The sequence below is a fragment of the Balaenoptera physalus genome (genome assembly GCF_965194825.1).
Source record: "Balaenoptera physalus genome assembly, chromosome: 12".
Taxonomy (NCBI): Eukaryota; Metazoa; Chordata; class Mammalia; order Artiodactyla; family Balaenopteridae; genus Balaenoptera; species Balaenoptera physalus.
The window spans coordinates 70,354,964-70,369,825 of record NC_138897.1 but is presented as its reverse complement, the minus strand read 5'-3'; the positions used below and the strand labels follow the sequence as shown (position 1 = coordinate 70,369,825).

The following is a 14,862-nucleotide window of genomic DNA, read 5'->3' as shown; positions in this document are numbered from 1 at the left end:
CAGTGACTCGGGTTCGAGCTTTTTTTTAGCCACAAAACTATTTCTTCAAATGGACATTTACACTAAAGTCCAAATTATGAAACAAAATATGAGAAACTGCTCTGTTCCATGGGGAGAAGGGCCCCAGAGCCCCATGCTCCTGGCATTCCTCTCCCCTCAGGATCCAAGCCACCTCTTCACCACGACGGCACTCGGGCCCAACACGTCTGGCTGCTGTGCCTGCCAGCCCAGCTCTGGCCCTGGCCTCCTGGTCTGCCCAGGGTAACACGACCCCACACCGACAAAGGACACCAGGACACCTCTGAGAGCAAGCACAGTGAGAGCTCAGGCCCACGGGCAGGAGGGCTGCGGACCAGCTGGCAAGTGACCGGCCACACACCTAATGCCCACAGACAGCGGGGTGGAGCGCATGCAGGGCAGGAGCTGCGGCCTGCAGCACAGGGAGGTCCCTGGTGGTTCCCTTCCCGCTTCATAACTGAGCCCGGTGGTGCCAGGCGCTGCATGTCTTATAATCGGATGAGAGAAAGAACGCCAGGCTTAACAAGGAATCTGAGCCCAGCACATGGCCACAGCAGTCATCAGCCTGGAAATCGGTGATCTCTCTGGACCCTGACAAAAGGGGGCTGACCCAAATGTTCCCAGGGACTTTGAGGTCTCCCAGCAGCGACATTTAATGATTTTATAAATAAAGCTGTGGGCCTTGGTTCCGAACATGCTAAGGACAGAAGATGCCTGAGTACACACCCCTCACACTCACAAGCCAGGGCTTGCAGTGCCTGGACTGATGAGGGGTATGTACCGAGCCTTGGCAGTGGCTCTGCAGGCACCGTGGGGGCAAGGACCACAATGGAGCAGAGTCGGGGCCCAGGCCGCAATCCAGCTCCCATGCTGACCATGGGACGCGGGCACCAGTTAGTCCTCCCCGAACCTCTGCTTTCACCTGTGAAGTAGAGACCCTGACCGCTGCTCAGGGGCCAGGACGGGGCACCGGTAGGGGACACATCTAAAGCAGCCAGGCACAGGGCGAGCCCTTGGGCGGCAGGTGTGCTGTCGTCACTGGAACGTACGCTGAAGTCTCAGGGCGAGCCTCTCACTCACTCCAGTGGCCCCACCCCACCCACTGCAAACCCTCCCCACTCCCCCCGCACAGGTGTGCCCGGCAGGTGATCTCAGCGTGATGCCCTCAGAGGGACGTACCTCTGTCACGCTGGCTACGACTGCGTCCAGGGACTTGAGAACAGGCTCCTCAACGATCTTCTTCACCTGCAAGGGAAACGAGACCTCGTGAGCACCTGGCACACACGGGGGGAGACAGGAGTGCCAGCTCATTCCACTGCAGAACAAATCGTGCTGACGGATGAAACCACATCACAAGCTCACGGTGAAAAACGGATGGAAATAAGAGGTCAACAATGAGCACATCACTGGAGCCCCAAGGCTCCAATACACACACAAAATGTCCCTAATCCTGCCATCGCCTAGAACTTCTTTCTTACCATAGATGGGAATGAAATAAAAACAGAAAAGGAACCAACTCCCTCAAATCTGGGAACATGAGGTTTCCATTTCCATGAAGCGAAAGCACTGAGACTCCAGGCAAGACTGACTTTTCCCCCCCGAGGCCCCTCCCGGACGTGGTAGACCCCCATCACAGCCGGTCCCCAGGCGCCAGCAACGCCCCCTTCCCGGGCCAGGGCGCTGGCTCTTCCGGGTGCTACAGCGCACACTGCGAATTCCTCACAGGAGCACTGGCCACCGCCACCCCGGCCCCACTCTGTACCAGTGCTCGGGACAGGAAGAACTGTTCTGCCGACTGAGAACCACCTGAGAAAACTGCCACCACATTACAGTGCTTTAAGGTTATTTTTAAAACATATGGATAATGATAAATGACATGTCAGGAGAAGAAATTTAAAAATGGTTTAGAAGAAAACCTAACCTTGAAAGTTAAAATATACTGAAAAACAAATTCCCCTGAACGACCCAAGACATCCAGCCTTCAACTGGAATCTCTTGACATGACCATAAAGAGCTGCTGTCCTGTCGGGACACTGACAGCGTGGCCAGCTCGGGGTACGGGGTCTCAGGACAGCCGGCTACTGAGCAGCTCACCCTGGCTCCACCCTGCCCGCTGACACTGGGCCATCTTCTTGCTTCTCCACCCAAAGCCACCATCTCTGGGCCATTTCTGTTCACACTCCTCACAGGCAAGAGCCACGCCCCCGGCCCCCGCCTCACCCCGACCTTCTTCTTCTCTCTCATTCGTTCCAAAGCAGAAAGCCCTGTCTTTGGAGTCTGTCCTGGCCCACCCGAACCCACCATGCAGCACCCCGGTACGAGCACGGCAATTTCAAGGGTGGGTCACAGGCCCAGCCACTCCAGGACTCAGACAACGGCATCTCTGACGCGACTGCAAAGGTCACACAAAGGTCCCCAGACAGGAAACATTAGCTCTGTATTAATCCAAACAGAGCAGCCCCTGAGCTGGGTCAAGTGCAAGAGCAAGTGGGCTTGGGGTAGGACCACCACCTGAGCCTGGGCCCTGCCCTTAGCCCTTAAGGTACTTAACACCAACTTCCTCACCTCTAACAAGGGGACGCGTGGCCGCGCCCCATGTGGCGGCTGCAGGGACAAATGAGAACGTGCCGCACGCAACTCCAAGGATGTGACCCTCCTTCCCTCTTTAATCTGAAAACTGTGACTACCAAGCTGTGCTTTGAAATATAGGCTGACACAACTAGCAATTCCACTGGTTGATACACCCGTGGTCCATCTATCCATCAAGGCTATGCTTACCAGGTTTATGAGTTCCCGGAGCATCTCCAGGGGAATACTGAACTCCTTGTAAGTGATGCCATTGAAAAGAGGAGAAACGGAGAAGCTGGAGCTGATGGTGGAGAAGTAGTAGTCGGGCTCCGGGGCACTCCCATCAGGTAAGTAAGAGGCTGACGGGGCAAAACCAGAAAGTCAGTCGCGGGAGCATGCAACCCAGATACTCCCTCAAGAACCAACAACGGTATCGATTTTGCTTTTGTTTATACTCAAATTCCATGTTTTAATTAAGAAGTAAAGCCTGATATGATTCAGCAATCCCACTCCTGGGCATACATCCAGAGAAAATTCTAATACAAAAAGATACATGCACCCCAACGTTCATAGCAGCACTATTCACAATAGGCAAGACATGGAAACAACCTAAATGTCCATTGACAGATGAATGGATAAAGAAGATGTGGTATGTATACATACAATGGAATACTACTCAGACATAAAAAAGAATGAAATAATGCCATTTGCAGCAACATGGATGGACCTAGAGATCATCATACTAAGTGAAGTAAGTCAGACAGAGAAAGACGAATATCGTTATGATACCACTTATATGTGGAATCTAAAAAAAAATGACACAAATGAACTTATTCACAAACCAGAAACAGACTCACAGACATAGAAAACAAGCTTACGGTTACTAAAGGGGAAAGGGGGTGGGGGAGGGATAAATTAGGAATTTGGGAGTAGCAGATACAAATTACTCTATATAAAATAGGTAAACAACAAGGTCTTACTGAATAACACAGGGAACTATAGTCAATATCCTGTAATAAACCATAATGGAAAAGAATCTGAAGAAGAATATAATATATATGTATAACTGAATCACTGTGTTATATATCAGAAACTAATGCAACATTATAAATCAACTATATTTCAATTAAAAAAAGAAGTAAAAGCTGGATTGCAAATCCTTGGGGAGGGTTGCCTCTCACTGGGGTGTTTCAGGTCAAAGCTTAGGTAGAATCATGTCCTAATATTTTCCACCCAGACATGTGAGAACAACAACAACAAAAGAATTACACCTTTTTACAGGTTAAGAGCCATGACAGCGGGAGGCAGCTTACAACAGAGGTGGGGGGGCGACAATACTGAGAGGAGCTGAGACGCTGGAGGCCAACACGGTGAATCCACAGAGGTGGCTGGACAGGGGGTGGGGTGAGGCCAGATTAAAGGGAGCAGGTGGGAAGAAGGTGGGAAGAGGGTGTGTGTGTGTGCATGAAATGTGTATGAAAACTACATAAAACATGTGTATATACAATGTGCATGAACACACATGCTCCATGTATTTTCCATTATATATGCACCCGTGTGACCGGCTTATCTCACTCAGCATCACATCCAGTTTCATCCACGTTGTCACAAATGGCAGGATCTCCTTTCCTAAGGCTGAATAATATTCCTGGGGGGCATTATGCTGAGTGAAGTAAGCCAGCCACAGAAAGAAAAAAACTGCACAATCTCACTTATACGTGGAATCTAAAAAACTCAAAGACATGGGAGCAGAGAGTGTGGTGACCAGGGGTGGGAGGTGGGGAAATGCGGAGATGACGGTTATGCGGGCTGAGTCCAGAGAGCTAATTACACCATGTTGGATGCTAGAAATGCGCTGAGAGAGGAGGTGCTCTAACCACACACGCACACACACAATGGTGACTATGTGAGGAGATGTACAGTTAACGGCTTGACTGCAGTAACCACCTCACCACATTTATGTATATCAAACCATCATGTCGTTCACCTTAAGGACATACCAGTTTATTGTAAAAATAATGATAGTCATAAAAGAAGGCAAGAAGTCTGCGTCCCGGACACACACCACGACATGAGGATGACGTCCTGCATGGCTGACCCAGTGCGTGGTGGACACAAAAGGAGGCAAAAGGCGGAGCTGCAGGGACCACAGGTGTAAGATTTGGGATTTATGCAGGGGTGTCACTGACAATGGAACGGACAGCGCCATGAGGCGTGGAGGTCTTGTTTCCCCACTTCCTCCCCACAATCTGCATCTTACTTCCCTCAAGGAGAAGGTGAAGGCTATTGTAACAAGTGTCTGACACTGCACAGAGCTGTCACACGAATCAAATTCAGTAAATTACCTGAAAGTCCTTTGTGAACAGCAAAGCTCTAAAGAAAGTATTACTCATTAAACATAAGGTACTACACGCAGTCTCATTACTATGTTCTTTAACATTATCCATGCGCTTAATGACCTTAAACAACAAGAAACAAGAGAAGGACCCACCATTAGTATTTCCACCTGAAAAGCAGTGCTTTCACAGGTTAATGTACTAAGATTCAGATGGCAGGCATTTGGGGTCCTGTATAGTATTGTCTGCACTTTTCTCTATGTTTGAAATATTTTTAGATTCAAGTTTAAGAAGTTTAATCAAAAATAGAAAATAAATGCTTTCTAAAAGCTTGACACTCAAGATGCACAACAGCAGTGTCTGTGTTAGCATCCTCACAGCACAGGAAGGCCCTGTGGACCTCCCCCCTGGGGGCTCGGTCAGCAGAAAGGCGAAGCCCACCTTCAAAGTAGTGAAAGGTGGATCCTCCAGGGGAGCTGGGAGGGGGCACCCCTCGTTCAGGGCTGACCTGAAACACACAACCACACGCACAGGTAAGAAAGGCCAGTCAGACCTCAGTCAGATCCGTCTCAGACAAGGCTCCCTCTGCTGGCCAGAGCCCTGGTTCAGCCCCACCTCCTCGTTGAAGCCCACCCTGGCTACAGGTTCTCTACTGTAATTCTAAATTCTTGTGTCTAGCCATATATTCTACACCCGATGACTGAGCCAGATTATTCTCAGTGTTTCGTGTCCCTGTCTTTCTCCATGAGTCAATTACATATTCTCTACAGGCACCAACTGTCTTGCGCTCAGAAAAGAGCTGGCGCCCAAACACTTCACCTCCCAGGAGATGACTCACTTATAAATCTTAAAAAGGACAAGGGAACCTTTGTATTAAAGAGAACTCTAATGAGAACCTTTCACGTTCCCCAAGTTCCCTCAAACTACACGCGAGTGGGCACCTAACAAGCCCCCGTCCCCTGTCCGCCTGGGTGCATGGCCCCACCTGAGAGACGCTGGACACGCTGCTGGCCTTCCTCTTCAGGGTGCCCTCCTGACACACCGCCAGCAGGTTGCTGGGGAGGATGGAGCGGAAGTCGTTGAAGGACCGCCTCCGCACACCTTCCAGCTCCTCGGGGACGTGGAGGGAATGAGGAGGGACTCTGGGGAAGAGCCTGGACAGGAGGGACTCTTCCGTGTTGCTGTAACGCCCAAATGCGCGGGAGATTCCTATGAGGCACGGGACCGCGTACTTGCAGAGGTATTCTGGAAGGCAGAGGGAAGCCGTGGCGGCACCGCCCGGGGACCTGGGGCCACCCATCTCAGGGCCCCCCACCAGCAAGACCAAGGGCCAGAACTAGCCATGGCAACAGGGCAAGCCCAGGCGCTGACCGGCAGTATTTTCCATCCATCCTCAACCACGGCTGCAGACACGGCCCGTGGGCGGGAGGTCTTAACCACACACAGCACCTCCAAATCAGTCCCTCAGCCACGTCACCTGAGCAGGCTCCCTCACAGGACTTAATCAGGGCATTTAGTCCTTCTGGGAGCAGATTGGTAGCCTCACACCAGAGGAAAAATGACCTTCAGACATGTTACAGGTGAGGAAACCGAGCCCCAGAGGGGGAAGTGGCCCAGCATTTAGGCAGCAGAGCTGTGCTCATGACCCCACGCGGCCTCTCAGCTAACATGCAGCAAAGGTCACGTCCACCAGATACACTGGTTGCAAAGAACAGAAAATCTGAAGACTGGGAAAAGCAAGGGGAAGGAAAATCACAAACAATAAAAAGAAAAACATACCTTTCTCTTGAATCTCCAAGGCCTGGCACATTCCCAAAAGGACATGCAAAACCTGCAAAAGCGCCTCTAAAATCTGGAATAGCCAAGGAAACATAACACACAAACTTATAAACAAAATCAGATAAATATCACAAAATTAATTCAGAACTAGAGGAAGCTTTAGACATTCTCTTGTCCAACCTCATACCTGATCCATAACCCCCTGCACGGAAGCTCTGCCGAGGGGTCAGGCAACAGACCTTCTGCGGACAGAACCCTCCCTCTCTGGCTGGTCCACAGGCCTAACTCTGGAAACAGGTGACAGGCCCCCAATCTCTCTTCACAGCTCAACACCCCTGGTTCTTTCCATCCGTTCCTTATGATTCAAGTCCTTGCTGACGGCCTGCCTGACTTCACTGTAGCTCAGTGTGTAAGAAGCCATCTCCAACTGCAGTGTTCAGACAAAACACACTACTATTCCAGGGATGCTGGGGATCTCCGAGTAATCACCAGACTCAGCACGGACCCCAGACGTCTGTGGACGTGACACTGGCTTTCCAGCAGCCCTTCACACTGCTGGCTCCATGAACTCACAGAGAAATGAAATCCTTAAGTGTCTCTCACACATGCTGCCTCAAGCTGTGCCCCTCCACCCGCAGGGCTGTTATTTTTTTGCCTGTCACTGAGCCCCACAAAAGCTCAGGGCATAAGCTTTAGTTCACCGCGAGGGTCCTCGATTCCCAGCTTGGCATCCAAATCGTCTACAGACGAGACTGACTTGCTTTCAGGATTTTCATCCCCGGTCCTGGCTGGTCCTAGCTGTTCAGCTTCCACCGCAGGGGGCAGGCAACCAGAGACTCCTGCCGGGTGCCCCTGGGGTGGTCCTTCAGGTGGCTCTGCAAACCCTGCCCTCGGCTACACTGCTGACCAAGGATGTCAGGAGAGGCGTGGTCCAGGCCCTGATGAAGAGCACCCAGACCGAGTCCCTCTCACTTCCCCCGCTTCCAGTCTTGGGGAATCCAGGCAGAAAAATGAAGTTGGTCTGAGGTGACTTGTTCATCACCAAACTGCTCACGTTTTGCTAGTGTCAAATGATGAGGAACAGTGAGGACCTGGAAAGCAATGTTTTGTCCATTTCACATATTAAAGTTATGCCACCATCCTCTGTGGTGACCTATTTCAATAGGTGTTACTGGTAGAAAAGCCCTGTTAGCTTTTTTTTTTTAATTTTTTATTTTTATTTATTTATTTATTTATAGCTGTGTTGGGTCTTCGTTTCTGTGCGAGGGCTTTCTCTAGCTGCGGCAAGTGGGGGCCACTCTTCATCGCAGTGCGCGGGCCTCTCACTATCGCGGCCTCTCTTGTTGCGGAGCACAGGCTCCAGACGCGCAGGCTCAGCAATTGTGGCTCACAGGCCTAGTCGCTCCGCGGCATGTAGGAACTTCCCAGACCAGGGCTCGAACCCGTGTCCCCTGCATTGGCAGGCAGATTCTCAACAACTGCGCCACCAGGGAAGCCCCCGTTAGCTTTTTAAATAATATGTGATTTTAACATATCTAGTTACCTCTTTAGCCAACCCACAAGTAAATAAAGAACCTAAACTAAGAAAGAAGGGTGGAGACCAACATAATGGCAGAAATAGGGACACAGAATTTACAGTGTGATAGTAAGTAAAGAGATTTTAAAAATTAAAAAAGATACAGGGGGGCTTCCCTGGTGGCGCAGTGGTTAAGAATCCGCCTGCCAAAGCAGGGGACATGGGTCCGAGCCCTGGTCCAGAAAGATCCCACATGCTGTGGAGCAACTAGGCCCGTGTGCCACAACTACTAAGCCCGCGCTCTAGAGTCCACGAGCCACAACTACTGAGCCCGCGTGCTGCAACTACTGAAGCCCGTGCGCCTAGAGCCTGTGCTCCGAAACAAGAGAAGCCACCCCAATGAAAAGCCCACGCACCACAATGAAGAGTAGCCCCTGCTCGCTGCAACTAGAGAAAGCCCCCTTGCAGCAACAAAGACCCAATGCAGCCAAAAATAAATAAATAAATAAAAGGAGAGAAATATGAAATACATTTAAGTAACATTTCCAACAAAATAAACTAAAACTAAAAACACTGGAGCACTTGAAGGAACGGCTCCAGCTTTCCAGAAAATCTTCTCCTATGAACGTCAGTCCCCAGCATGGAGGCAGGAGGACGCGTGGCCTTTTGCTGCCCACCTCACAGGGCAATTGGGAAAGCTGAATGAGATAAGACTCGGGAGGTCAGCAGGGGACTAAGCACTGCAAGCAGGATTTAACATTTCTCATGTGTGTTACTAACAGTATGAAATAAATCAACATAAACAATCCAATCACTTTTTTTTTTTTTTTTGTCCTGTCATCACTTTGGGACTCTCGGATCTTACAGAAACACACACCGAGTCAACGCACACTTACCTCATCCCTGAGGGAAGGGTCCCTATAAGCCACGTCAGACAGCAAAGTGACCAAGCAGAAGCTGAAGCTCTCGGCCACCGGGAGGGTGCCTGGAGGCAGAAAGACAGGAATCGGATCATCACACTGACCAGCCACCCCATCTGGCTGTTCCCTCTCACACGGCTGCCAAGGACCTGCTTACAGTGGAGGCCGCCCTCTTCAGGATGAGCCTCCAGAGAACAGATACGGGCCCAACGTGTTTGCTGAGAAACACCCCTGCCTTCCTTGTAATAAAATGTTTTGGTTCAAGAAATTGAAATGTTTGCTGAGCCAATTTATAGTCTGAGATTACAGAGCCTCTCAACATGACAGATTCCATGTTTTATTCCCGACCTAAATAAAATTGGGAAATCAATCTTGGTAAGACTATGGGAGATGTTTCATGGAGGCTAACTGTCAAATACCAGTTACTATCACTTTAAACTGAATTAAGGTTTTTTTTTTTTCCTTTTTTCTTCTGACAGGTGGAGAAAATCCTCAGAAGAGCACCCAGAGATGTGCTCTACTCCTCGTAGGTTTTTAAGCCCTTCCCCGACTGAGCCTGCCAGTACGGAGATTCTCAGGAGCAGAGCCTCAAGGTCAAGAAGGGAGCACTACAAAAGACCACAAGTGAAGCACCACTTCTGTCAAGTGCACTTTGGGAAGGTTAGACCTGCTGCCAAGGAGGTCCGATCACTATTAAACATTTAACCAATTTTCAACGTTGAGCACTGACTCAAAGACACACACACACACAGAGCAGACGACCGCTGCGTGTCTACTTCCGCACATGTGATTCTGAGACGCAGCTCTAGGTCCTTCACAAGCTTGAGTGTGGCCGGAACCACCGGGAGGGCTTGCTGAAATGCAGTCTGCCTGACTCCCGGGCCCAGAGTTCCTAACTCAGTAGCTCCAATGTGGGGTCTGAGAATCTACCTTCTGACAAGTTCCCAGGGGTGCTGATGCTGCTGGTCCAGGGATGGCCCTTTAAGAACTACTGCTATGGGGTTTATCAAAGCATAAGTGATATAGCCTTAATAGAAACTAGGAGACTGAAATATTACCCAATAATTGGAAATTTATATATCTCTAACAATTTTTTTTTTATATAAACTTATCTATTTTTTATTTATTTATTTTTGGCTGCATTGGGTCTTCGTTGCTGCGTGCGGGCTTTCTCTACTTGCGGTGAGTGGGGGCTACTCTTCGTTGTGGTGCATGGGCTTCTCACTGTGATGGCTTCTCTTGTTGCGGAGCACTGGCTCTAGGCATGCAGGCTTCAGTAGTTGTGGCTCGCGGGCTCTGGAGCGCAGGCTCAGTAGTTGTGGTGTATGGGCCCAGTTGCTCTGCAACATGTGGGATCTTCCCGGACCAGGTCTTGAACCTGTGTCCCCTGCATTAGCAGGCAGATATTTAACCACTGCGCCACCAGGGAAGTCCCTAACAATGTTTAAATAATGCTAAAAAATTCATTCGAATGAGTCCAAGTATATAGAAGTGATATTTGTTTTGAAATAAAATAGGATCAACACTTTCTAGTATTCTACTTCTCCCCAAATTAGATAACAATGGTGGACACAGATGTTTCACTTTTCAGCAATGGTCTATTTAATTTGTAGTCTTTCAAATTCCAGGACACCTGCATAATTTGGGGTCTGTCAGCTTTAGGTACAGTAAGTCACCAGAAATGCTGAAAACCCCAAGGGCAAGAGGAACACGGGCAGGCACAAGCGGATGTTCATGAGGACAGCCCAGTCTCCAGCAGACTGAGCCCACCTGACAAATTCAGGCCATGCCACCAACAGAAAGGACAAGGGCCTTCTTTGCAGGCACCAACCCCCCGCTAGATCTGAAGGTGGGGGCCTTGGACCTCAGAGAGAGAGATTACAAGGAAACTTCAGTCTCATGGGTCATGAACTCTGAAATGTTGGAGATCTTCCAAGCTGATTTTGGAGTCTTGGGAAATCCGTTTACAAGATCATAAGTATTATAAGCGTTTAGCACAATGCCTGGCATGTAGGGGACCTATGTAAATACTTCGGGAGGGACGGGAGGAAGAAGGCAAGGAGGGAGGAAGTGAGGGGAGGGCAGTGGAGGGGAAGAGAGAAAAGATTACCTAACTTTCTCTTTGACCTTAAAGAGAGATCAGTATCAAACACAAGTTAAAAAGAAATACACATGAATTTATTCCATTTGCAAAGATGCAAAGTTCAGTGGAAATTTAGCAACATCGACAAAGTGATAAAACTACTGACAGTGGACATGGTGGTTGAGTCCCAAACTCCCATCTCAGCCCTCCTTTCTGGGCAGCCACCAGGCCATCTGGAGAACTGATCTCATTGCAGGGTGAGCCTCTCCATCTGAGGCAACAGACCAGCTCAGGGACAGCAGGGGACCCAGGGCAGCCAATGGGACATGAGCAAAGGTTCCTGAGGGTCCCTGTGGTCCTGCTCAGCCCCGCTCGTCCCGCCCAGGGCTCTGGGCAACGTGAGAAAGTGCTAGTGCTGCAGGCACAGGAGTGGAACCAGCTAGAAGCATCCTAACTGCCGCGTTAGTGTGATTAAACATTCAATCCTCACAGACGGGGAACACACAGACGCTTCCTTGCATTCAGGGAAACTTTAAGCAAAACTACCTCTGCCTTTCCGAGCTGTGCTTTCTTCTACCCAATACACTTTGGGAAGACCTTTAAGAAGTCGAAGAAGGTAAGGAACCACGGAATCTTTGTGCTAAAAAAAAAAAAAAAAAAAAAAAAAATTACATTTAATTAAGTACACGACTGGTAGCTTTTTAGCTCAGACTGAGCCCAAAACAAAGCACATCCACATCCTGATCATCTCAGAGAAGGGCGTTTGCACAGCGTCGCACCCTTCCTGCTGCACATGGCAGGCAGCGTCCCTCCGGCCAACAGGAAGGCCGACACCTGCCCTCTGCTGCTCAGTGTCCAGCCTGGCTCTGGCCTCCAGAAGAAGACACGTGTGCACACACTCAGAACTGCCTCCTGCCAGGTGTTTAAAGTCCCCAAACCCAAACCTCAGGACCACATCCTCCAGACTGGAGAGCAGCTTACAAACTTGGTGATGCTTCTTTCTGTTGTTCACAGCCCTTGTGCTCTTCCCTTCCTTTCTTAAATTTTCGGCTTCATGTTTCCTTTTGCTCCTCTCAAACTGAGCATTAGACTTTATAGCCAATGTTAGCCAATGGAAAAATTACTTTCATCTAGTTTCCAAACTAGCCAATCAGCATAGAGTTCATAACCTTCCACTACTAGCTCTCCTGGCTATCTCCCTACATGCGGCTGCCCCCGTGAAGGACAAGTGTGCTCCAGAGAAGGGGACACTATCTGATGTTCTGAAACGCTGAAAAAACATGTGGCTTTGAAAACATGGTTGCAAATTCTGCCACACTCCTTTCACCAAAAGGCAGAGTCAAATTCGCGTCCCCTGAAAACAGGGCTGCCTTGGTGACTTGCTTCTAGTGTACAGTCAGACCTCTGTATCCGAGGGTTCCACGTCCGTGGATACAAAGAGCCGACAGTACTACACCATTTTATATGGAAGACTGGAGCATCCTCGGACTATGGTACCTGCAAGGGGTCCCGGAGCCAATCCCCCGAAGATGCCGAGGGATAGCTGCGTGTAGAAAGTAGAATGAACGAGCCTGACTTCCCAGGCTAGCTCAGAGGTGGCAGAGCCACTTCCCCCGGCTCTTTCTCAGGACACGCACTCTTGCAACCCAGACACTATGCTGTGACAAAGTGACACAGCCCAGGCCACACGGGGAGGCCATGCACATAGAAGGGTCCTGGCCAAGAGCCCCAGAGGAGGTCCAGCCAGCAGCCAGGATCACCCCACACATGTGGGGGAGGGGCCTTCAGGTGACTCCAGGGCCAGCCTTTGAGACACCCCAGATGACACCAAATGGAGCCGAGACTGGGATCTTCTGAGCACTGGCTAAATTGCAGATTCATGAGCAAAAACCTCCGCCAAACAAAACCAACTAACTTTGGGGTAATTAAGCCACCAACTTTGGGGTAATTTTTATGCCACAGCAGGTAACCAAAATAAATAGAGAACCTTCTTTAGTGAAAACAAAACCATTTTTCCTGTGCAACAATTGCCCAGGGAACTGGTGTACTAACACACACAAGACCCCAAAGGGGCCGCACACCAAGACCCTGCAGAGAGGGAGCGGCCCAGGCTCTTCCCCACACACCCTGCAATGGTGTCACCACCACTGCTACTCTGGCCACGGCTGCCGCCAGGGCAGCCCACTAACTGGGCATGAAGGAGGCCAGTGCCAGCGCCCACCCGGGATGGAGGAAAGGAACACAAACTCCAGGTGGATCACGAGAAAGTTGGTCCCTAGGCGCAGGGGCCGGCAGACACCGGGCTCCTCTCCTGGTGTCCGTGAGGCCCCCGGCTTCCTGGGAAGATCAGGCCGACTGTGAGTCCCATGGGACAGCCGCTGCCACCCCTGCCAACCCCTGACCCGGAACCCAAACCACAACAAAAGTAACTTGTACTCATCTCTTCCCTGCCATCTGAAAAAACCCGATACACATATTAGGGGCTCACAGGTAAATCCAGCAAGTGATGTGTTTGCCAAAGATAGTTTCAAGTAATACTCATTCGAATAGCAGTAGTTTCTTACACAGGTTTTTTTTTGAAAATTTATTTTCCTCCCTTTATTTTTATATTTAAATTTAAATAGGACCTGGCAAATAGAAAATGATTGTCTTTATTTTCACATTTATAAATAAATAGGAAGAAGAAGAATTAAAATGCAGCTTATGCATCTAATCTTGGTTTTTCGTGTGGCCTTGATCAGATAACCTATTTAATTTTTGAAATACTTCTCTAAAATTAAAATGCTTATTTTTTTTCCAATGTATAAATACTCTGTCAAAAATATTAATTCTTATTGAAGTAAAATTTCCAGGACATGCAAGCTAACTTTTTTAGATGAATAAAAATTCAAATAGCTGACATCTTTATTTTTTTAACATAGGACGATTAAACTTGGAATTTTAAAAAATGATTTTCGGCAATGATAAAAATAAACAGATAAAAGATTCTGTATCCAGTGACTGAGCATTTGCTTCAATTAGCCTTGGTAAATACTAAAAAATGGCCATTTTCTGTTGTAGTGACAACACTGGTTTGTAAATCACCTTTAAAAGGCACATTAACATGTACTCTAAAACAATTTATATCTATCATAGTTTTGAAAAAGACTGTTATATCACAATTATCTCAAAGAACACTGTCCTTTTGGAAGGAAAAGAAGTGGTTACTCTGAGTCTGGCTCCCGAGCGTTTTGCCTGAGGTTTAAAATCAAGTCTACTCTGGAGGGTACGTGGTTACTTCACAAAGCACTCTAACTTTCTGGCGAAAACAAAAACCGCACCTTCCTGAGGACATGTCCATAGAGGTCTCATTCCCACCAGTTCTGCCCCCTCCCCATCACTCGCCCTCAGCTGACCACTTCCACCAGGTAGGTTCGCGAGCGCTCCTCTAGGCCTGATTTAGGAGAATAAAGTAGGCACAAACTTAAACCCTAACTGCACCCTCTTTTGCACGCAGAAACACTTTTAATTTAGCCAAGTCCTACCTGTAGATCAGATTCAATGAGAAAAATACCCAATGCAATCACCGCGTCTCTCCGCCTTTCATCCAACTGGAAGATGCCATGGAAATCGACTGGGCACATACACAGCAGCTTCTGGACC

General features: G+C 49.0%; 1 protein-coding gene across 10 annotated transcripts in view; it reads right to left on the bottom strand.

Moving 5' to 3' along the window:
- PI4KA (phosphatidylinositol 4-kinase alpha) overlaps window positions 1-14,862 on the bottom strand; it is a 96,569-nt gene that overhangs the window by 58,863 nt on the left and 22,844 nt on the right. For 8 of the 10 annotated variants that reach the window (XR_014251930.1, XR_014251931.1, XR_014251932.1 and 5 more), the window contains exons 2-9: window positions 14,745-14,861; window positions 11,767-11,860; window positions 9,114-9,202; window positions 6,702-6,774; window positions 5,908-6,167; window positions 5,364-5,430; window positions 2,797-2,945; window positions 1,198-1,263 (exon numbers count right to left, since the gene is read on the bottom strand). Coding sequence is in view for 7 of the 10 variants with exons in the window: in XM_082417854.1 (XP_082273980.1) it covers window positions 1,198-1,263; window positions 2,797-2,945; window positions 5,364-5,430; window positions 5,908-6,167; window positions 6,702-6,774; window positions 9,114-9,202; window positions 11,767-11,860; window positions 14,745-14,861 (915 nt within the window). In the remaining 3 variants the exon portion in view is untranslated. Of the gene's footprint in view, window positions 1-1,197; window positions 1,264-2,796; window positions 2,946-5,363; window positions 5,431-5,907; window positions 6,168-6,701; window positions 6,775-6,888; window positions 8,071-9,113; window positions 9,203-11,766; window positions 11,861-14,744; window position 14,862 lie in introns of those variants that run through there. The other 2 variants (XM_082417855.1, XM_082417860.1) reach the window with 2 other exon arrangements.